At 43.3% G+C, this 23293-nt stretch overlaps 1 protein-coding gene across 2 annotated transcripts in view; it reads right to left on the minus strand.

Annotated features, from left to right (window-relative positions):
• LOC311128282 (PHD finger protein 21A-like) overlaps positions 1–23293 on the minus strand; it is a 39168-nt gene that overhangs the window by 6211 nt on the left and 9664 nt on the right. The window contains exons 6-9 of one of the 2 annotated variants that reach the window (XM_084160344.1): positions 2200–2373; positions 1789–2043; positions 1313–1396; positions 361–687 (exon numbers count right to left, since the gene is read on the minus strand). In XM_084160344.1, coding sequence (XP_084016470.1) covers positions 361–687; positions 1313–1396; positions 1789–2043; positions 2200–2373 — 840 coding nt within the window. The remainder of the gene's footprint in view (positions 1–360; positions 688–1312; positions 1397–1788; positions 2044–2199; positions 2374–23293) is intronic. The other variant, XM_084160345.1, reaches the window with a different exon arrangement.

Below are 23293 nucleotides of genomic sequence, written 5' to 3' on the forward strand. Positions count from 1 at the left end.
GGACTTTCCATCCATGAATGTTATTGAGAGGTCTTCCAATATTCACTGCATCTAAGAATTCACTCTGGAATAGAGTTGTGGCAGCCGCTCAAGTACCTATCCATGCACATCAACAAAGCAGGGTGTCTATGCAGACCAAATTGAGTTAAGTAAGAAGCCTGTGATGAACACAAAATAGCAAGGATAACAGCTGGGTGCTTCTTGGTTTAACAGCAACAAAAATGGTAATTCTACTACTGAAGGCCCTACTCAAAATATTACCTGGAAGCTAATAGATTTCATTTGATTGGGTCCTTTGAGATTAATGTAATCTAGACAAATCAAGTTCGCCTGCCCCCTCTCCGTTCCCCCTGCTCTCACCTTGGTGTCAGGGCTGAGGCTTCTGATCTGAAGGGTCTGATGTGTTGCCAGGGGGGTGGTGGCCGTAACGGTGGCTGGCGAGGTGATGACGATGCCAGTCAGCTGGGCAGATGGCAGGGTCTTGGTGATGCTGGCGCAGGGCTGGCCGTTTACGATGCGTACCTGGTGGATGGGCCCGGTGGTGGAGGCCAGTGAGGTGGAGGTCAGCTTGGTGGTCAACATGACCGGCCGCTGGAGGAGCTGAGGGGCAGCCAGCATGGGAGGAGGGGGCGCAGGGGCGATGGGCACCGTGGAAGTGGGTGTAGGTGTGGCTGGTTTAGGTCGAACCTGGTCCACAATATAGAGAGGAAGATAGTGAGTATACAGTATGTAAGGGCCAATGTCTTTTAAACAGCAAGAAAAGTGCATATAAATTACACAGCTTTGTCATTAACCCTCTGTAATCAACACACAAAGCAGAAACAACAGAGAGCATGCCACATTCACAGCAAAGGTTAGCAGGAGGTGGGTTGGCACTGGGCAGGTAGATTGAAGGAACAGCCAAAGCATGTGGTAAGGAACAACACTGCTGACATAGAAGCCAGGTAGTTAGCAAGGGGTTACGAAAATGCCACTGAAACAGGTCTTGGGCCAAGCCTTCTGTCCTGAACAAAAAGCATATGAACACACATCACATAAGGACACAAGACAAACACAACAAATTAAAATAACTTGCTCCACCAGTCCCCTCCAGTAGAATTCCTATTCAGACCTCTGAATAGAAAACCATTGTGGTAGGCTATCTAATCAAACTGCCTCAAATTGAGTACATTTGATGTTATATGATGTCAGATGATAGCTAATGAATTAAAGCTTAGAAGCTTATCATTCTAGGACTGATATCCAATCCAAACGCCCCCTGTTAGTGTTACTGGAGAGAGGGTGAGGGGTGGGGAGATCCATGTGGACGAACCTGCGGTAGAAAGGTAGGTCGAGGCATCAGTCTAGGTGGAGGGATAAACTGAGGAACTTTGATAGGCTGGGCAGTGGCCTGCACCTGTGATGAAACCATCCATTTACACACATTAGGGACTGTGAAAACACACAGATGTGCAGTCTCAACAAGATAGACCATGAGAACACACTCATAAACACACACTCACACGTACAATTCACACAGTGAAGAAAAATAGATCCCAGATCCGACTCATTCTTTATGAAATCTGCATTTACAGAAACTCCTGCAACGACACAGAAAATGGCGACACATCATCCTTATCTAAAGGAGACAGCAACCCCATCTGTGCCCTGTGATTTCAAATGTTTGTTTACAAATCAGAAATATACTATTAACACAATCAGGACTTCAGGGACAGTTCAGTGTAAATGTATTGTATGTGCAGACAATGAGGCTGAGTGAATGACATGTGGTACATACAGTATACTTACAACTATAGTGTTCTTGGAGACTATCCGAACCGGCTCCACTCCCTGATTGGTCAACTTGCTGGATGTCTGAAGGTTGATAGGTGCACTCAATGAGTCAGGGTGACCTATGCTGGCCTTGGGCGTGTTGCTGATGGCTGTGACCTTGGCGACGGAGGGTCGCAGCGTCACGGCGGAAGCAGGCATGGTAGCGGTGGCAGCTTTCAGTACCAGAGGTAGAGTCTTAGTGGCGATGATTGGGGTGATCGTCATCGTGTTCTGTCCAGGAGAGAGAAGCTGAGTTGAATATGGGGCTACCCTCAACAACACATAGCAACAGATTACTATTACAGCAGAGTGTGTGTGTGTGTGTGTGTGTGTGTGTGTGTGTGTGTGTGTGTGTGTGTGTGTGTGTGTGTGTGTGTGAGCAAGTACCTGTGGTGTGCTCAGTTTGTCAGGCGAGGGTAGGGAGGGTGGGGTGTGGAGGTTAGGCAGGGCAGAGGCCTTCCCATCAGGCTGCACTGGGTGCTGGGGCTGCTGGTGGGCCTGGACCTCTGGATGATCCTGTTTCACCAGCAGCTCTTTCCTCAGCTGCTCCACCACCTTCTTCTGCAAGACAGAGGAGGAGACAGACAGATTTAAGTCGACAGAAGGAATTCAGAGTTTTCATGTGGACTGTGCTGTGCTAGAGAGGTACATCCATAATGATGACTCAAACAAAACTGTCCAGTACCAGAATATCAAAAGCACAAAACAAAGTAAAAAGAGACAAGCAACTGTCCTTGACAAATGTTATTATTTTCCTCATACAAACCCAATTCCCTCTGTTGCTGACTTAGTCATAATTTTTTTTTTTTATCTCCAACGGCAATAAAGGCACTGTTTGCCTAAACGTAATAGAAATGCTTTCTGCTTAAGGCAGAGGGAAGTGGTGAGGTAAATGGGAACAGAAAGGGTGAGAAGAGAGAGGAACAGCATCTGCCTCAAGTTAAATTCACACTGAAGAGAACAGCATCTGCCTCAGGTTAAATTCACACCGAAGAGAACAGTATCTGCCTCAGGTTAAATTCACACCGAAATTAAACATCAGATTACAAAAAAATGGCCACATCGCGCACTGAACTAAAGCAATGGTGTAATCCAAACTGTGTACATTATCCAGTAGATTTTTGAACAAAAAACTATGTTCCATGTTTCCACATTTTTAGTCTGACTAGACATTATTAAAATTACATGAGGATTCTTTTCACACGCATGTAGGCCTAAATCCTGTTAGAGTAGCCCTCACTGGGGAATACCAGGAAGTGTCCTGGAGACGTCTAGCTATCCCTTTGTTATGGCAAAAAGGCACAGATTTAGTATTATATTTTTATATATTAACCACAACCAACTACTACAGCTAAACATGAACAGAAAGCCAATGAGGATGAACAATCATTTTAGCCTCCTGCACAATCAGTGCTGAAATTCAGTTTTGGATTTGGTCCAATAAAATACAGCCTGAAACTGTTCTACACACACTGTGACAAAGACACACAAGGCTCACCCCAACATGCTTCCAGTTTGACAGCAAGCAAAGTGGCAGGTGTCCCAGATTCCCTCTGGCTACGGCACGTAGGACACTTACTTCAGTCATGAGCAGCCTGCTTCTAGGCAAATCATCTGTGCCATCCCCCAACAACAGGTTTATACTGGTTCTGACACAGCAAGTCTCTGAGAGTTGCAAACATTCTCAATGGTCTGCAATCTTACCTACACAGTGAGCATCAATCCTTTTCTGGTAGGCTCATAGAACGCTTTACGGTTTATAATTATTTCCTGCTTTCCTTTATGTCTAGAGAGCTAATTGCTGAACCATGCACACACACACACTCACTCACTCAGATTAACACACATGCATAAACACACATCCACAAACAGTTTCCAGTTGCCAATTGGCCTGGCTTCAGACTAGTTTGCATTGCCTCTGGCATTGCCACTGCCTCTCGCGGGCCAGCCAGGGGATCGGAGAGGACACGCATGATGAAGGCAGCACAATGAGACGCAGTTCATTCTCCCCTCACATTCACTCTATTGACGTATACAGTGAAAGCGCTCCCCCTCTCTGCTGCCTGCGTCTGATAAGACGGAACAGTCTGACCGCTCTAGTTCACCTCTGTCCATTCACTCACACTCACTGCAGTGAAAAGTGAGCCAATGCCCTCTCAGAAGCCATGGGCAGGCTGAGCCAAACTTCTTGGAGAGCGTTGCATCTGAACCAAGGGTAACTGACTCTCTACGTACATTCTGTCAGAGCAAGCAAAAACACTAAACTGTAGCTTTACAATAAAAATATAACCATTAATGAATCAATATAAACCCCAATAATGTATTTCTTTCTTACCTTTTATCTGACTTAGTTCAGTATTGATCATGCTCTTTTTTATATATATATTACTGGCATTGACAATTGTTATATTGATACTGCACTGTTGAGGAAAGAGCTTGCAAGTAAGCATTTCACTGTAATACCATTTAAACTTAATTTGATCCCCCATAGGAAAACAACCTTTATGTTTCTTTCTATTGATTGAAATCGAATATATTTTTTTATCAAATCATGCAGTAGTATGGAACAGCCTATTTGGAAATAGATCTGACATGCATGCACAAACACTCTCGGAGACCACATGAGAACCTCATCAATTAATAACCAAACACAGGCGTGTCTGAACAAAAGGCCAACCTCATGAAATACACAGCTCCAGGGAAGAGCAATAAGCATGAGGTTTTTAGAAGTGCTGTTGTGAATGACTGATGTGTTTGTGTGTTAGTAACAAATGTGGATGTATCAGTCCTAGCCAGTGACTTCCCCCTTCCATCCATGCAGTACACCCACCCTCTGATCTATAATCCCACCACTGCACACCTCTAATTTCATCTTTCATTGGGCTTGAGGTGAGGGTACTGTCAGCTCTACAAGGTGATGCTGCTCACATTCCCTTATCCTTATCTCCTCTGCATCAGGCCTATTTAACTTCTACAGGCACTGCAGCTTTCCACCACTCACTGCAGCTTTCCACCCAAAAATTATTCAAATATAGAGAAATGTGTATGAAGGACTAATAAGTACTGTTGTCACAATACCAGAATTTTGACTTCAATACCGATACCAGGTTTAGTATCACAATACTCAAAGCCATCACGATACTCGATACCAAAACGATACAATGGCAAATAAAGACGGTATATTAGCCAGTCAAAGAATGGCATTGAACCAGACAGATAAACTCAGCTACTGCTCTGTTCAATCGTTGGGCATCTTTTGAGTTCAATATCATTACATTTGCATATAATATTTTGTACATAAAAAAAATCTGAGACATCCATGTGTTTTGACTGATTTCATGGGGCTACAGATGACAAAAAATATGTTTCCCTTCCATTGGAGATAATAGCAGTCAGTTAACATGACCTTTATGAATTATGAAGCCTTTATGTTTTATGTGCTTTATTACATAAATTCTTCAAAATTCACAAAAAGTGACGTTAGCTGATGAAGATTATCTCATAGAACAAAACGTATAAGATCTCCTAAGCCTGCGTTTACCACAGACCTTATTTTCGGATTTTATCCAAAATCCCCCTAAAAACGGCATTCATTTTCCCCATAGGCTTTGTCCAACGGACCATGGCGGAGTTAGTGCCTACAAAAAGACGCCATTACTAATGCTCTCTATAGATCATCTTTGGGAGAGATGTGAGCGAGAGACCAAATAAGTGAATGAATAATGTTTTTGGTGGCAATCAGCTTGGAAAATCTGCATATTTTGCCTCATGGTTGCATATTATCACAAACAAAGTACTAGGGTAGTGAATTGATGTTAGCTTTAGCTGTCAGCTAGCAAGGACATTTTGCTTACAAAGCTGGAAGCTACCAGTATCTTCTTCCATTTTAAAGTGTTCTAGCCTGTAATGGACTAGCCTGTTTGGCAAAAAGTAATTAACAGTTGCAACATTTCTACATGCCGTGTCGCATTATTCAAGTGTGTTAACTTCTGTGCAGCATGAGTGGGAGCTAACAAGAGGCAGCCCAGACTCCCAGTGCAGGCTAGCAGTGAGTAAGTGGAGCAGGCAGGGTGATAGACAGGCTTGATTCGTGACACATTTGACAGAAGTACCGAAAATAGCACAAATTCTAGTACCGAACAATTTTTCATGTTATAGTATCGAAAAAGTACAGACGTTTCAGTATACCATGCAACACTACTAATAAGCACTAAAGGGTCAACATTGGAATTTCATAATCTGCTCAGTGCACTCCTGTTAAGCCTTGAGGACTGATGCAGTGATTGCTCTTATACTTTGTGTTTAACTAATGATTTCGTTTTAAACCAGCCTTTTACAGTCCGCTTATTATGAGAATTCTAATTAGATGATCGTGTAAAGGACTCTACATTAATTGCATTCTTTTTTAAAGTCAGTGTAATGCTTTAGCTTTGATTTGGCAAGGTCATTGATGCATATGCATGAGCTGCCCTTTAGTGCTCCACAAAGAAGAATTGGGCACATTCAAGCTTTCTCTGCTGTTATTGCCATCAGCTACATTGAGTTGATGGACAAATAACTTTCTATGCCATGCACGCACACACACACACACAAATAAACAAATGTGCACGCACACGCACAAAGCAGGACAGCTGCCATGGTGAGACAGGTTTCATCAGAGACTACCCTTATGATTCTGACAGTTGTCCTTCTCAGACAACAGCTATCAGCCGCTAAGGTCTTGGGACATCTTGGGCTAATGCAAGACATCTTGTATCATCCTCAAATTTTCCACATCTCTTACACCACATACAGCTACAGTATGTGAACTACTGTCCTTAGGTAATTTTAGCATAACCATTCAGTGTTCTCTGATGCTCAGTAATAGCTAGACTAAGCTGACAGCTTTTCAGAGACCATTTTCACAGCAGGATAAGTTTCATTATGCAGAAGTCCTTGGGCATATGGTAGTTCAGCCAGCTACATTTCCTTTTGGGGTCTCCCTAGTGATGGAATGCTTTTTGTTGAGAGAGAACACAGCACAGCCCAGTAGGATATGGTAAGAAACCTGCACAGGCAAAGATGACCTCCAGAGGGCACAATATGGTCACAGGTGTTACTGAACGGTGTCTTACAGCCTCTGAAGAGCGAAATCAAAGTGTTTAATTATTTGATGGGGTACACTGTTTATCAGTTGTATGTACAGAAAATGTAGTCAAGGCTTAAATTATTAATTATAAATAAATAAGAAGTCAAAAGACCGGAATCTCTCAAAAACCAAAACAGGAATGGACAATAACATATAGCAAAATATTACTCACAATCAGTCTGATATACTTTCTTAAAATAATTTGTTGAGAGACCATAGCAACAATTCCTTTCCAGTTATAGATTTTAACCACAAGTGAGTCAACTCCAGATGCTTGTTGGGGTGTTCGGAGGCCTTGCAGAAAGCCCTGTTTGTCTGCTGAAGTGCTGACTTGGCTGCTGAACATAGGGCGCAAAGCAGTGGTTGGCTAATCAAAGGCCCAGTGCTCAAGATGCGCTCACTCAGCACTCACAGCAGGGCGCCCTATAACTGGCCTGCCTCTCACTTTCTCTGGGAGGGTCTGTAGTTCACAAATTATACATGGTGGAAAGTCCAAAGGCTGCCTGCAGGGGAAAAATCTGAACCAATGCTCTGCTAAATGGTCTTCAGTCTCTGGCTTCACAGCATCAGCTGTTTCCTCTGCTAGCTTTCCTCAGGGGGTGTCAAAACCCATAGCGCATGTTTTAAAAAGTCCTTGCTTCATCTGCATTGCCGTTATTCTGTTATTTATTAGGTGACATTGTCAGACCTCTTTGTCATGAGTCCCCTACGACACTTCGATCACTCACTGGGATCTCTACTGTGTGAGTGACAGGCAAGGGTAAATGGCACTACATCACACAGCCTTCAATGGCCATCCCCCTGTCAATGAGGACAGAATGCAGTCATTTCAAATGGCATACAAAGGGAAGGGGAAGCAGTGACTCACAGATGAGGTTGACTTTATAAAAACACAAGCTTCTCTATTTCCTATCTCATCTCGGGGGAGGGATATAACAGATGGAATGAAGGGGCATCTCCGTTCAGACCCACTACTCCTCCTCATGTCATGATGTAGCATGGAAACCATGTATAGCAGATCTGGGCCAAATACTGTACATATGATATATATACTGAACAAAAATATATACATTTTACAGTGGCCTTTTATTGTCCCCAGCACAATGTGCATCTGTGTAATGATCATGCTGTTTAATCAGCTTCTTGATATGCCACACCTGTCCGTTGGATGGATTATCTTGGCAAAGGATAAATGCTCACTAACAGGGATGTAAACAAGTCTGTGCACAGAGAGAAATAAGCTTTTTGTGCGTATGAAACATTTCTGGGATGTTCTATTTCAGCTCATGAAACATGGGACCAACACTTTACATGTTGCGTTTATATTTTTGTTCAGTATACTTTTAAATGACTAACCTGAGCTTTATTTAATTTGCCCGGTACAAAGGAAAACCAATGGAATAGTCCAAAAGTGCAAACACTTGATTTACCTTAGAGTTATACATATTATATTGACACTGACCCTGGAACTGACCTGGTATATAGCTTACTTACATTCTTCTTAGTTTTTTTTGTTCTACTTCCTTTTTTTTATAGTACTAATGATATTAATTACTGCATTGTTGGGAAAGAGAAAGCAAGAAAGGCATTTCACTGTACTTGTGCACGTGACAATAAAAAATAGAAACTTGACTTTCTCAAGATAAACAGACTTAAAAATGATGGCATCCAGTATTAATAATCAATATTCCCTAAGATTTCTCTTTCGCCATAAAAGTCGGATCCTGTGTATTGGCATTCTGCTATCGCCATTGGCTTAAGACCTGCTGACTCTGGCTTTCCTCTCCCTCCATAATCTCTTTCTCATTTTTATATTTAAATGTTTATCTTCCTCTGAAACAGGATGAAATGTGAGCGGTACATCTGGCGCTTCCCAGCCATGTGGAGGGAGGTCTGGTGGGGTTGGGGCTGCCTGCCTCCGTCCAGCCTGCCTCCTCTCAGCCTCTCAGGTGTGAGGATTTATCCCCCTGACAGTCTCCCCTCCCCTTTTGTGCTGATGGTATTTAAACAGCATGTTGAGCCCTTGATTGAAATTCCTCTCACACTACCTCTTGCCTCACAGTCCTCCCTCTCCCTCTCTCTCCCTCCATTCTCTCTCGATATCTCTCTGAGCTAGAACTAAACCCATCACAGACACACATTAACACGTTACAACTCTCCTCTCCTCTCGCTCCATCTGGGCAGATCCATATGACACATACAAAGCCTCCCTACTGCAGCCAGTGTGTGTACTTGTAACACATCCTGGCATGCTTGGACATGCACGCACGCACACACACACGCACACAAACACACACATACAAAGAACTACAGATTACATTGGGCTATCTGTCCACACACAGTAGCAGGGGTAGGGGTAGGCAACCCTGTTCCTGGAGTGCTGCAGGTACTGCAGGATTTTGTTCCAACTAGTCACCACACCTGACCAACTGAGCTAATTGATCAGTTCAGTGATTGCCTAAATTCAACCTACCTGGTCTTCCAGGTCGGTTCAATCAAAAACATGAAGTGCCTGCGGAACTCCAGGTGCCTGCGGAACTCCAGGTGCCTGCGGAACTGCCTACCCCTGCAGTAGACTCCTCTTGCCTTTCTCAGTTAGACGCAGGGTTTCCCAACCCTCTCCTCAGGGCCCCACCAGACATTTCACATTTTTGTTTTAACCCTAAACTGGCACACCTGATTAAATTAGTCAACTAATCATCAAGCCTTTGACTAATTGAATCAGGTGTGCCAGTTTAGGGTTAAAACTAAAATGTAAAACGTCTGGTGGGGCCCTGAGGAGAGGGTTGAGAAACCATGAGTTAGAGGGCTACTTCTGTCCTTTTGTTTCTTAACAAAGATTAGTGAGGAAGTAATAAACACCAGAGGATGCAATGCGTCAGCTACAATTATTCACTGCTCAAAAGATCCTATCAGCACACATACACACACAAATACACAACAGACACACACACATACGCAGTTACGCACACACAGACAATTAGAAAGTACCAAGTGTGAGGTAGTGCTGTATTGTTTTGAGATTATTTTCACGCCACAGCTGTCTAATGAAGGCAAGGTCAAATTTTCACACTCTTTCACTAAAACGAGAGCACATTTCAACAAACTGACAGAGATTGTGTGCAAAATACTAAGAACATGAACGAGTGAAAGATGATGACACTTGATATTGAGGATGAGACATTGAGTGTGACAGGAAAGGAAAAGCAGTGATCCTGTCCTAGCCTGACTGTGCGTGACATCATGTACCTCCTCCACACAACCCTTATCCACCGTTTGCCCTTTCCCTGTGCCTTTCATTATCACCCCTGTTACAGTTAAAGTGATAGTCAATTTCCCTAACTGTCAAACCCACCGCTGCCAAGACAACACTCTTCACAGAGGCAGAGTGACGAATGCATATTACAGTAAGTACGAGTGTGATTTAAAAACGCAGGTCAGGCCACCTCAGTTGCACTATATTGTGGTGCTTTCATACGGTATCGATATCTATATCTACTCTGTTACATTGTTACTTGACATTATCACATTACATTATTAGTTACATTATGAAATTATTGCTTGACAATAGTCAAATGGTAGACATTTCTTACAGAGAGTAAATAAAATGGTGGTCATCCCATCAGTTTCATCTTCCTCTCACAAGAGCCTGAAGCTGAGGTTAAAGTCAGAGCTACCTTGGGATGGCATCATGGTAGTCGACAACAGGAGAACTGTAAAGGATCTGGGATCCTGGGATATTTACTATGCAGTTGTACATTAATGGTAGTCATTAATATCAATTAGCTGGGGAGCGTTAAACACAAGGCAGCTTCTTTTTTGTATTTTAGATAGGAGTGGAGACAAAGAGGTTGAACAAGAGGGTGGTTAGTAAATTATCATAAGGCCTCTAAAAGCATACACAAGCATATCCGTTAAAAAAAGATTAATTGATCAATTACATCCGATAAACGTGCATAGTAGTAGCTAGTAGCGGTTGTAGGCTACAATCTGCCTTCCTTAAACCTCTGGCAAAGCAGATCTACAGACAAATCTGCACAGTTCTGTTTAGTGTCAAACAGGATATGTGTCACTGCTATTAATGCAATCATGGCTGGCCACAGTACAGAGGTTGACCTCAGGAGGCACGTTCACATGTTGTCAGCCTTAAAGCTAAACATAACCCAGCAGACCTAGCTCTACACCCACCCCCCATCAAGACCACAACACCTAGAGCTAAATCCCAGGGAGGCAACAATAGTAAAAGCTCTACAGTCTCCTCATAAACACACACACACAGACCCTGGCACAGTGCACAGTGAACATCACTGCCAGAATTAAGTATTTACTCAGCAACTACATGCATCATGGGGTATGCGCTGCTCTCTTTTACTCAGTCAGTCTCTCAGTCAGCCACAGAGCGCTGTGAAAGTGGGTTAAGCAGGTATAACCAGCAACCTCCCGAGTGGCGCAGTGGTCTAAGGCACTGCATCGCAGTGCTAGCTGTCACAAGAGATCCTGGTTCGAATCCAGGCTCTGTCGTAGCCGGCCATGACCGCGAGACCCATGGGGTGGCGCACAATTGGCCCAGCGTTGTCTAGGGTAGGGGAGGGAATGGCCAGCAGGGATGTAGCTCAGTTGGTAGAGCATGGTGTTTGCAACGCCAGGGTTGTAGGTTCGATTCCCACGGGGGTATGAAAAATAATAATAATGTATGCACTCACTAAGTCGCTCTGGATAAGAGCGTCTGCTAAATGACTAAAATGTAAATGTATAAAACCTATTCTCTATCCAGACAGCACTGCTCCCTGCAGATACACTCTAGTGGGGTGGGAGGAAGTGTAGGGCACTGAATACAAATCTACTTTCAAAGCACAAAGTGCTGAACAATGTAAACTGCCCCCTGAGCAGGAAAAGGATTAGCATTACCATGAATGTGTGTTTAATCTGGTTTATACTTAATTTCTAAAATCAATTTACTGAGTCCACCAGGAGCAGTGCTTTATCTGCTTTGAAATAGATAAAGCAACTAATAGTATTAACAATTGGGTGATTTGTTTATTTTCTTCTAATATTTACAAAATAATGTTTGAAATGTGATTTATAATCTTTCGTAATTACCTACACCATTTCTTGTATGACACATACTGCAAATCCTTCTTAGTACAGAATAGAAAACAATAGAGAGAACACAGCATCCATCTACCCACTTACTCAACAAGCTCATTGTCTGTAGTAACCTTCAAAGCTTTCTATAAAGCACATGGCACACAAACATGTTTTTATTCAGCCTGAGCAAATGTTAATCTACTGAGAGAATGGTGATCGTGATGTAAGTATCAGTGAACTAGCAGGTGGGGTCATTCGTTTTAAGAACACGCCAAGGAAAGCACACCACAGGAGGTAGTATATAAGGCTCATTTTTGATTTCCACTGTATTAGTCAGACATCAAGGAGATTATCCCGGATTGTAGTTTTAGGTTTCCGGGGGCGGACAGAACAGGCCTGCAGTGGAACAGTGCGGGGGCATGTCTTAGTGAAACCCCTCCCCACACGGCTCCCAGAGAGCATGGTAGGTTGGCCCCACTCTCCCAGTGACAGCCAGCCAGGCTGCTCCCTTTCTGCTGCTCTCCTCTGGCCTGCCACAGTCTCCTCTCCAGACCACAGAGCAGGGAGCATCTGTGTGGATGAGTGGAGCTGACATTCTACCGTGCTGCTGGATTAAAGCACATCCTCCTGGCACACACACTCCCACCCTCTGCTTTCAAAACAGTGATTTAACAACGTGCTGCCACAGCGCTTCTCAGGAATAGGGATTTTCAGATTATTTTCAGTTTAAAGAGAAAAGATGCATTCTTCCCCTGTTAGCTTTTAAAGTGTTGAGGATGTTCTTTAAGGGTCTGTAGGGTAGAATGGAGGTGTAGCTACTTCACTAACCTTTGAACTGTAAGTGGGAAGTGGGAGGTCAGTGAGGGGGCTGGCTCTTTACTCTCTTATCTGAGACGGAGCTAGATGTCTATGGAAGATGTGTCATCACTCCCTGGGAGGTGACCGGAAGATCACTGACATACAGTACATCTGTACCAGCCACAGGTGCAACCCTAATCGCCCTACAAATGCCCACAGAACAAAAATTTAAAAATTCTAGTCAGCTGCTCACGCCAAACACAAAGACTCTGACTCTGTGCCAGAAACAACCATATGGCTCACCTGTTGCTAAGGAACAGAGATCAGCGAACCCTGTGCAGACGGACTCCAACGCAGGTACCTAACACAGAGAAGAAATAGTAGCCTACCTGGTGGGCTGAATGTAATGTGTATGCTTCTACTGTGTGTGTTTTCAAGGTGTGAGGAGGGGAAAGTACAACTTGATGTGTGATACTGCCTCAATGTGTGCTAATAATTAAAAAGTACAGTAAAAAGAGTCAGAATACTTCATTTGATTTATATTCAATTGGAAATTGCGTGAAACAATGCTTGTCTGCATATTTTGCATTTAGAAGAGTGCAGCGGAGGACAACCGGATGTTGTATGCAGGAATTGTTTCAGTTCATTTTAGAGCAATACTGTGAAGCACTTTTAGTTTTCAGCTCTTTTTATGCCCACCCTTCTCTCTCCTCCCTACCTTCCTCTTCTCTTCCCTGGGCACACAGCAGAGACACACATCCAGACTCACTCAATTGTTCCACGCATGGAGGAGCAGTGGTGACAATAACTGGGCCTCGCAGCAGGGACTCTCGTTAGAGGCTGCAAATATAGTTCAGACTGAGTGCCAGATTACCCCCGCTGAACCAAGCCCAAACCAAACTTGCACCAGCCTTGAACCAGCCCCAAGCAGTCCTGAACCATCCCTGAAGTAGCCATAAAACAGCCCTGCCCAAAAATGCTCCACTAGCAAACCTGTGTCCCCAGAGCTGGCCAAAGACAGTGCCAACCAATATAAGGGCATAGCAAGTCTTTGTAAATCAATTTACAACATCTTGATAATGTATGTGACTCACGAATAACAGTATTGAAAAGGCAAGTCATGAGATAACAATAGACGAGGAGCAGGTTTTTTCCATGGCATCAATGGTTTTGTCCTTCCATTATCTAGCATATTATCATACAGTCTTTCTATTCCTCACGTTTTCACAAATGGCACAAGTGCAACTAGCTTATCAACAGCTGTGAGACTTTTACAGTGAGCCATAACGTCACATGTCACAGCCAGTCTGTCTGATTCCCCTCTATTCAATACTGGGCAGGCCAATTGAGACCTGCCCAAGCATTCATCGCAGTTACATTTCTCTGGAACCACAGGGCTCCCCTCCTCATAAAATGGCCCGTACTATACAGACCATTGAGGCAGTCAAAGAAAGGACAGACTGCAGCTAAATCGATTCAATTGTGCCTCGTTTCAGTGCCATGGGTCATTATTTCTACAGTGGAGGAGCTCAAGGTGTTTTATTATCCTTGGGCGGGAGCTAGGGAGCCACACAGGCAGACAGGTATTACGAGACAATAGAGCTTCCTCATTTAAAAAGGGAGCCAGCAGCCTTTTTTTCCTGAATTCTGCAGGGCAAGTTGAATAGCACAACTCTTAAAAGAGGAAGGGACCACCACATAGTATCATAAATACAGAATGCTGCAAATTTACTCCACTGCTTGAAACCTGCTTGAAAATATGGATAAATCCTATGCCAACCCACAAAGAGACAGCTCACTGACACACACAGCCTCCCTGGAGAACATGATCAGAGAAGGTAGGTTCAGCATTTTCTGCCCCCATGTGTCCCAAGATTATCAGGCCAGGTCTGACTAGAGGTTGAACCCCTTTTATTATCACAGTCATCCTCAGCGGCATGCCTCTTAAAAGCCAATACAATTTTATCTGTGGGAAAATGAGACAACTCTGAGACATCAGAGCTACCATAATGCTCAGAAACACAAGACAAGCTACTGAGTCTCTACAATAACAAAGAAAAGCACCTTCCCTCTTCGAACGTAAAAATGATTTTCTGAGAAATATTCGGATGACTTACCTTTATTTCAACAGGGAAGTCATATTGAGACTAAATTCTCTTTCACAAATGAGCCCTGCACAATACAAAAAAAGCACATACAATGATATAATAATAATAATAATAATATGCCATTTAGCAGACGCTTTTATCCAAAGCGACTTACAGTCATGTGTGCATACATTTTTACGTATGGGTGGTCCCGGGGATCAAACCCACTACCCTGGCATTACTAGCGCCATGCTCTACCAATTGAGCTACAGAGGACCACAACAGGCCAGTATAGATAAATATAGACAATATACACATTAAACTTAAATCCGTTCTACCTCATTTCTACCAGCATGTTAAATGTGCAACCAGGGGGAAAAACACTCTACACCACCTTTACTCCACACACAGAGACACATACAAAGCTCTCCCTCGCCCTCCATTTGGCAAATCTGACCATAACTCTATCCTCCTGATTCCTGCTTATAAGCAAAAACTAAAGCAGGAAGCACCAGTGACTCGGTTAATAAGGAAGTGGTCAGATGACGCAGATGCTAAACTACAGGATTGTTTTGCTAGCACAGACTGGAATATGTTCCAGGATTCTTCCGATAGCATTGAGGAGTACACCACATATATATATTTTTCAGTTATTTAGCATACGCTCTTATCCAGAGCGACTTACAGTAGTGAGCACATACATTTTTCATACTGGCCCCCCGTGGGAATCGAACCCACAACCCTGGCGTTGCAAGCGCCATGCTCTACCAACTGAGCTACAGGAGGCCTGTATGATGCAATCTCTATTGCACTCCACACTGCCCTTTCCCACCTGGAAAAGAGGAACACCTACGTGAGAATGCTATTCATTGACTACAGCTCAGCGTTCAACACCATAGTGCCCTCAAAGCTCATCACTAAGCTAAGGACCCTGGGACTAAACACCTCCCTCTGCAACTGGATCCTGGACTTCCTGATGGGCCGCCCCCAGGTGGTAAGGGTAGGGTAACAACACATCTGCCACGCTGATCCTCAACACGGGGGCCCCTCAGGGGTGCGTGCTCAGTCCCCTCCTGTACTTCCTGTTCACCCATGACTGCATGGCCAGGCACGACTCCAACACCATCATTAAGTTTGCCGACGACACAACAGTGGTAGGCCTGATTACCGACAATGATGAGACAGCCTATAGGGAGGAGGTCAGAGACCTGGCCGTGTGGTGCCAGGATAACAACCTCTCCCTCAACGTGATCAAGACAAAGTAGATGATTGTGGACTACAGGAAAAAAAAGAGGACTGAGCACACCCCTATTCTCATCGACGGGGCTGTAGTGGAACAGGTTGAGCGCTTCAAGTTCCTTGGTGTCCACATCACCAACAAACTATCATGGTCCAAACACACCAAGACAGTCGTGAAGAGGGCACAACAAAGCCTATTCCCCCTCAGGAGACTGAATAGATTTGGCATGGGTCCTCAGATCCTCAAAAAGTTATACAGCTGCACCATCGAGAGCATCCTGACTGGTTGCCTGCTCAGCCTCCGACCGCAAGGCACTACAGAGGGTAGTGCGTACGGCCCAGTACATCACTGGGGCCAAGCTTCCTGCCATCCAGGACCTCTATACCAGGCAGTGTCAGAGGAAGGCCCTAAAAATTATCAAAGACTCCAGCCACCCTAGTCATAGACTGTTCTCTCTGCTACCGCACGGCAAGCGGTACCGGAGCGCCAAGTCTAGGTCCAAAAGGCTTCTTAACAGCTTCTACCCCCAAGCCATAAGACTCCTGAACAGCTATCATGGCTACCCAGACTATTTGCATTGCCCCCCCACCCCAACCCCCTCTTTTACGCTGCTGCTACTGTTTATTATTTATGCATAGTCACTTTAACTCTACCCACATGTATATATTACCTAAATTACCTCGACTAACCGGTGCCCCCGCACATTGACTCTGTACCGGTACCCCCTGTATATAACCTCCCTACTGTTATTTTATTTTACTGCTGCTCTTCAATTATTTGCTATTTTTATTTTTTTCTTAAAAACTGCATTGTTGTTTAAGGGCTTGTAAGTAAGCAGTTCACTGTAATGTATACACCTGTTGTATTCGGCGCATGTGGCAAATAATATTTGATTTGATTTGATAAATACACATTAAGATACAAAACACAGTCATTTAAAACTAACACTTTCCTCATTATAATAATCAGCTGTGTGAATTGTCCTAGGGACTTCAAAGCATCCAATCGAAACCTTCTTTTGGAGATTATTTGGAGTGCTTCCTGCACAACTGCAAAAATCAGACTGTAGCCTTGTCACAGCCAGGTCAGCAGTCGGGGCAATTGCGTACATAATAGTATCACCAGCATATCGATGAAATGTACCATTTTTAACAGATTGACCAATAGCATTTATATAAATAGTAAAAAGAACAGGTCCTAGTATCGACCCCTGTGAAATGCATGGCATTTTATTTTAAATCCAAAAAGTGAGCTTTGTTTCTGTTTTTTACTTCTTTGTTACTTCTTATCAAAATGTTGAAAGAACTGTGCTGTAAACTCAGATTATAACACTTCACACTGACACATAGATACAGTACTGAGAGACTAGTGTGGATAAATACTGTTTGGAAAAATACTGTAAATGGGGGACAGGGGAGTTAGGAAAAAAATACAGGAATCAATAACAAAATTGAACTTTTAAGGTTTTTCAACTGTGCTAAAGACAACCCCAGTCCGAAATCAATGGCTGGATCATTGCAGCATGATTTATATAAGTACAGCCTGGCTGCTTCCATAGCCCCTGTAGGGTGACATCCCCAGAGTTGAGCCTTTCATTAATTGAGAGAGAGAGTTTTCTACATCTTTTCAGTCCACACAATGAAAGCTGCTGATGTGTGGAACTGTAATAGTCTCTTTCAGGACATTGTTGACTAAACGGTTTCTGAAAAAGTTTCTCCACTCATAAAATAAGTCATCTGTGCATTATGGGGGCTAAGCGAAGGTCCTATCAAGAATGAATTGCATATAATGACCTTTTTCAAAAGCTTGTTAACAAACAATTAAATAATGATTTATACGTTTATAAGCAGAACTTCACATGCTGTGTTACACAATTTATCTGTCAAAATTGACAATTATATTCATCAAGAGCTTTGCAGTATCTAACTCCCAATCAAGCCAGTCCAGCAAATAAGTCAGCTAGAATCCTCTCGAACAGTGTGAAACACTAGATGAAAACAGCTCAGGTCCATGAAATGGCCTGCAGGTTTCTCCACACACAACCAACCTGACCTTCAATCAGTGCTTTAATATTTCATTCCTTCTAGTTACAATGCAGTGGGGGAGGTCATGTGGCCAAAAGCACATTGGTGTGACTAATTTCAGCGGAAAATCCACAGATTGAGTATTTGTCTTTCACATAGTGCTAGAATTAAGTGATCCTCTCAATTTACCTTTCATCACTCCCACCTCTATTCATACAGACAACGAATAGTTCAGTATGATAAAAAATGTAAATGCTCTATGGATATAATAATCTAATAGTTCCTGTCTTATTTGCTACGCTCATTTGACATCGACTCAGTGGAGGCCCCAATCATCTGCTAGTGTGAATTTACAAAAACACTTAAAATAATTCATAGCTGAGCTGACGAAATACTTGGCCTGAGCAGCCTGCCACCCTCGTTAAATGAACCTGGTATTATTCACACTCCGTCAGCAGGTGTCTCTTTCAGCACCGGGCAAGACACGGTACTGAGAGCGCTATGCCAAGAGAGGGAGACACAAACACACGTGTGGGCACAAGTACACACGCACACTAGTGCGGTTATTTTTCATTTTTTAAACAACTAATTGACTAACATCAGTTCAATTATTTGAATTCCATTTCGTTTTTTTTTCTTTCTGTGAGCTCAATGCACACATTTCACGGTCTCTGTGAAGCTGTTAACATTCACATCCATTGACAACCATGGGGTAGGTAGAGATAAGAGTCATTTGAGACTTTAACAGTTTATAGGACCTATATACAGTATATACAGTATATTTGCTATTGACTTAGAAGTACAACTGGCATACATGCAGGCTAGTGTTAGTGAATGTGCCCCTCATCCAACCATTCACATATTCCTGTAAGAGGTTTTGTTTTGGTGATTTGAACCTAACAGGCTAACTGTTAAAAGCAGCTGCTTTTAAATGAGTCAAACTAAACCTTTGGAGATACACTACCAGTCAAAAGTTTGGACACACCTACTCCTACCTATTTTTACAATTTTTTACATTGTAGAATGATATTGAAGACATCAAAACTATGAAATAACACATATGGAATCATGTAGTAACTAAAAAAGTGTTAAACAAATATTTTATATTTGAGATTCTTCAAATAGCCACCCTTTGCCTTGATGACAGCTTTGCACACTCTTGGCATTCTCTCAACCAGCGTTACCTGGAATATACAGAAGATTTGGTAAAAGACAAAGTCCATATTATGGCAAGAACAGCTCAAATAAGCAGAGAAATGACATCATTACTTTAAGACATGAAGGTCAGTCAATACGGAACATTTCAAGAACTTTGAAAGTTTCTTCAAGTGCAGTCGCAAAAACCATCAAGCGCTATCAGTACCCGTATTGGCACTGAAAGGGGGACAGGCCGTGGACGAGCAGAGAAGGGTGTTGTGGGCGTACTCCACCCATGCCAGTCACTGACTCCACGTAACTGGGTTGCTGGAGGCGTAGCACCTCAGCACCCCCTCCAGATCCTGGATGACTTACTCCGTCTGCCCGTTTGACTGGGGATGGAAGCCGGAAGACAAGCTGACGGAAGCGCCGAGGCAGGTGGCGAACGCCTTCCAGAACCTGGAGGCAGACTGAGGGCCCGATCCAACACCATATCTTGGGGAAGGCCGTGGACCCGGAAAACGTGCTGCACCACCAACTCAGCCGTCTCCCGGGCCTACGGGAGTTTGGGAAGGGGAATGAAGTGGGCAGCCTTCGAGAACCGGTCCACAACGACCAGGATGACTGTGTATCCATCAGAGGGGGGTAGGGTAGAAATGAAATCCAGAGAGATGTGGGACCAGGGACGCTTGGGGATAGGCAGGGGTCGGAGCAGCCCTGCCACGGGCTGACGTGAGCTCTTCGACACCACCCGACAACCAAATGGACAACCCAATTTCGAAATCGCACCTTGTGAATTCTACTATTCTAACTTGCAACAGTAAGTTGAGACTAGAGGCCTTCACAAGACCAAAATGTTGGACCCGTTCCGAAATGGACCTAGGGCTTTCCCAACCGGACACAATATGCATAAGTTAATTTTGACAATATAGAGATCCGTTCCAAACGGACCTGAGGACAACTAGACTTGTTCCGTATAGGCCTGGTTGGATCCAGACCCGGTCCGATCTGAGTGAGGGAAGCAGCAGAAAAGTAAAATTTCAAGCTACTTTATTAACCGGAGCTGATAAAGCGCGAGGGAGAGGAGCAGGGGCCGTGCTGTGTATGTAAGCTACTATGAGTGTGAGCGAGTGACGGGGAAGAGGGAGGAGGAAGGGAGAGATGAGAGACTGCAACCAACCAAGCCGGCTTGCACTATAGTAGACTAATACCTGCCATAGTTAGGTTATTTATCATCCAATATGATTACGTAGTAACTGTCTTCAAACCGGGAGAAGCTAGTTAAGCTAGCTAGCTATGCTTATTGAGGCTGCATGCGCTTTCTCGTCCTACACAGTTACAAACAACAACAACTCCATTCAGAATATAGTAGTAGCAGCCTACCTGTTGGCTCTTGGTCGTTGTAGCCTATCCTTCTCCTTACACTTTTAATTCCATCTTCCATTGAATAGATATCTCCTAACCTTTGCCCCACACAGAGGCTCTATGACTAGCCTATTGCCGCTTTGATGGCTTATGATTGGCCAACAACAACAACAACAAGCTACACGTGCCACCTACGTGAAAAACAAAGAACATCAGCATGAATTCTACAATTTCTCTCTCACTCTCTCTACTGCAGCAGTCGCGTTCAAAACTATACGGAAAAGTCAGTTACAATTACACATACCCCAGACCCGTGACAATCATATCAGATCCGACCCAGACCCGTGACATTATTTAGAATTCTGGATCCGGACCCGCTCGTGTATTCGGGTACAGGTGGATCTGTGAAGCCCTGTAGTTGAGACACCAAATTACTTTTTGTTTTGGGGGAGGGGGGTTGCCCATCCCAGATCAGTTACGCATCCCTGATCTAAGTGGTTTATAGTTGGTATTCAGCAGTCATAAAATAATGTCTTATTTAATTTGATGAACTACTAAAATAGTGACTTTGTCATAGCATAGTCAGCTCTATAGAGATGATGACTTTGAATGGAATAATAAAGTAATCCAAAAAAAAACATGTAATATACACAAAAAATATTTTATTAAACTAAGGTAAGGTGAATAAATGATGGTTAATAACTGATAAGCAGTAATGGGCAGTCACTACCATCATGGGACTTTTATTTATTGTTTTATTCTGTGTTGTTAAAGCATTCAACCCACATAATGCATAGCGCAGTTCATGTTTAAAAACATAATCAAAACCGAAAACCATGATACGGTTTTATCAAACAGAAGCCGAACCGACCTCAAAAATCAAAAAGCATAATTGTTTAGCACTAATGCACATACACACACGCATACACACAAACACACAAACACACACACACCAGTAACAAATATATTTCAAACATGTTTCCCTTAAGGAGCCTCAAGGTGTGGAGTAACTTCATGTAAGTTACATAATGAAGACATTGACTCCATGTAAACTGAATATAAGAGAGACTGCAACAGCAACATTGTATTAAAAAGCATATCTTGAGGGGGTAATAAGAACAGAGAAAGTGCACTGCCACAAGCAGTGTCTGGATGGGACTATTGGGAAGCAGGTTTGAGGCTAATTCCAGTAGAATGCTCCCCTTGATTCTCAAAGAAGAACTCTCAATAGGTGTTAAACTCCTCTTCAGATCAAATACCCATGCATCCACAGTGAGTATGTGCCTTTTGGCAAACTCCAAGTGGGCTGTCATGTGCCTTTTACTGAGGAGTGGCTTCCGTCTGGCCACTCTACCAAAAAGGCCTGATTGGTGGAGTGCTGCAGAGATGGTTGTCCTTCTGGAAGGTTTTCCCATCTCCACAGAGGAACTCTGGAGCTCTGCCAGAGTGACCATCGGGTTCTTAGTCACCTTAAGGCCCCCCCCCGATTGCTCAGTTTGGCCGGGCGGCCAGCTCTAGGAAGAGTCTTGGTGGTTCCAAACTTCTTCCATTTAAGTATGATGGAGGCCACTGTGTTCTTGGGGACCTTCAATGCTGCAGAACATCTTTGGTACCCTACCCCAGATCTGTGCCTCGACACAATCCTGTCTCGGAGCTCTACGGACAATTCCTTCGACCTCAGGGCTTGGTTTTTGCTCTGACTTGCACTGCCAACTGTGGGACCTTATATTGACAGGTGTGTGCCTTTACAAATCATGTCCAATCAATTGAATTTAACACAGCTGGACTACAATCAAGTTGTAGAAACATCTCAAGGATGATCAATGGAAACAGGATGCACCTGAGCTCAAATTCGAGTCTCATAGCAAAGGGTCTGAATACTTGTATGTATTTGTTTTTATTTTTAATACATTTGCAAAAATTTCAAAAAAACTGTTTTCGCTTTGTCATTATGGGTTATTGTGTGTAGATTGATGAGGATTTTTTTTATTTAATCAATTTTAGAATAAGGCTGTAACGTAAAAAATGTGGAAAAAGTCAAGCGGTCTGAATACTTTCCGAATGCACTGTATCTGCAGCAATGTGATTGAGAGGAAAAACAGTACCAGTCAAAGGTTTGGACACACCTACTCATTCAAGGGTTTTTCTTTATTTTTACTATTTTCTACATTGTAGAATAATAGTGAAGACATCAAAACTATGAAATAACACATATGGAATCATGTAGTAACCAAAAAAGTGTTAAACGAAACAAAATATATTTTATATTTGACATTCTTCAAAAAGCCACTCTTGGCATTCTCTCAACCAGCTTCACCTGGAATGCTTTTCCAACAGTCTTGAAGGAGTTCCCACATATGATGAGCACTTGTTGGCTGCTTTTCCTTCACTCTGCGGTCCGACTCATCCCAAACCATCTCAATTGGGTTGAGGTCGGGGGATTGTGGAGGCCAGGTCATCTGATGCAGCACTCTCCTTCTTGGTAAAATAGCCCTTACATAGCCTGGAGGTGTGTTGGGTCATTGTCCTGTTGAAAAACAAATGATAGTCCCACTAAGCCCAAACCAGATGGGATGGCGTATCGCTGCAGAATGCTGTGATAGCCATCCTGGTT

This window comes from Coregonus lavaretus (assembly GCF_964263955.1).
Source record: "Coregonus lavaretus genome assembly, chromosome: 4".
Taxonomy (NCBI): Eukaryota; Metazoa; Chordata; class Actinopteri; order Salmoniformes; family Salmonidae; genus Coregonus; species Coregonus lavaretus.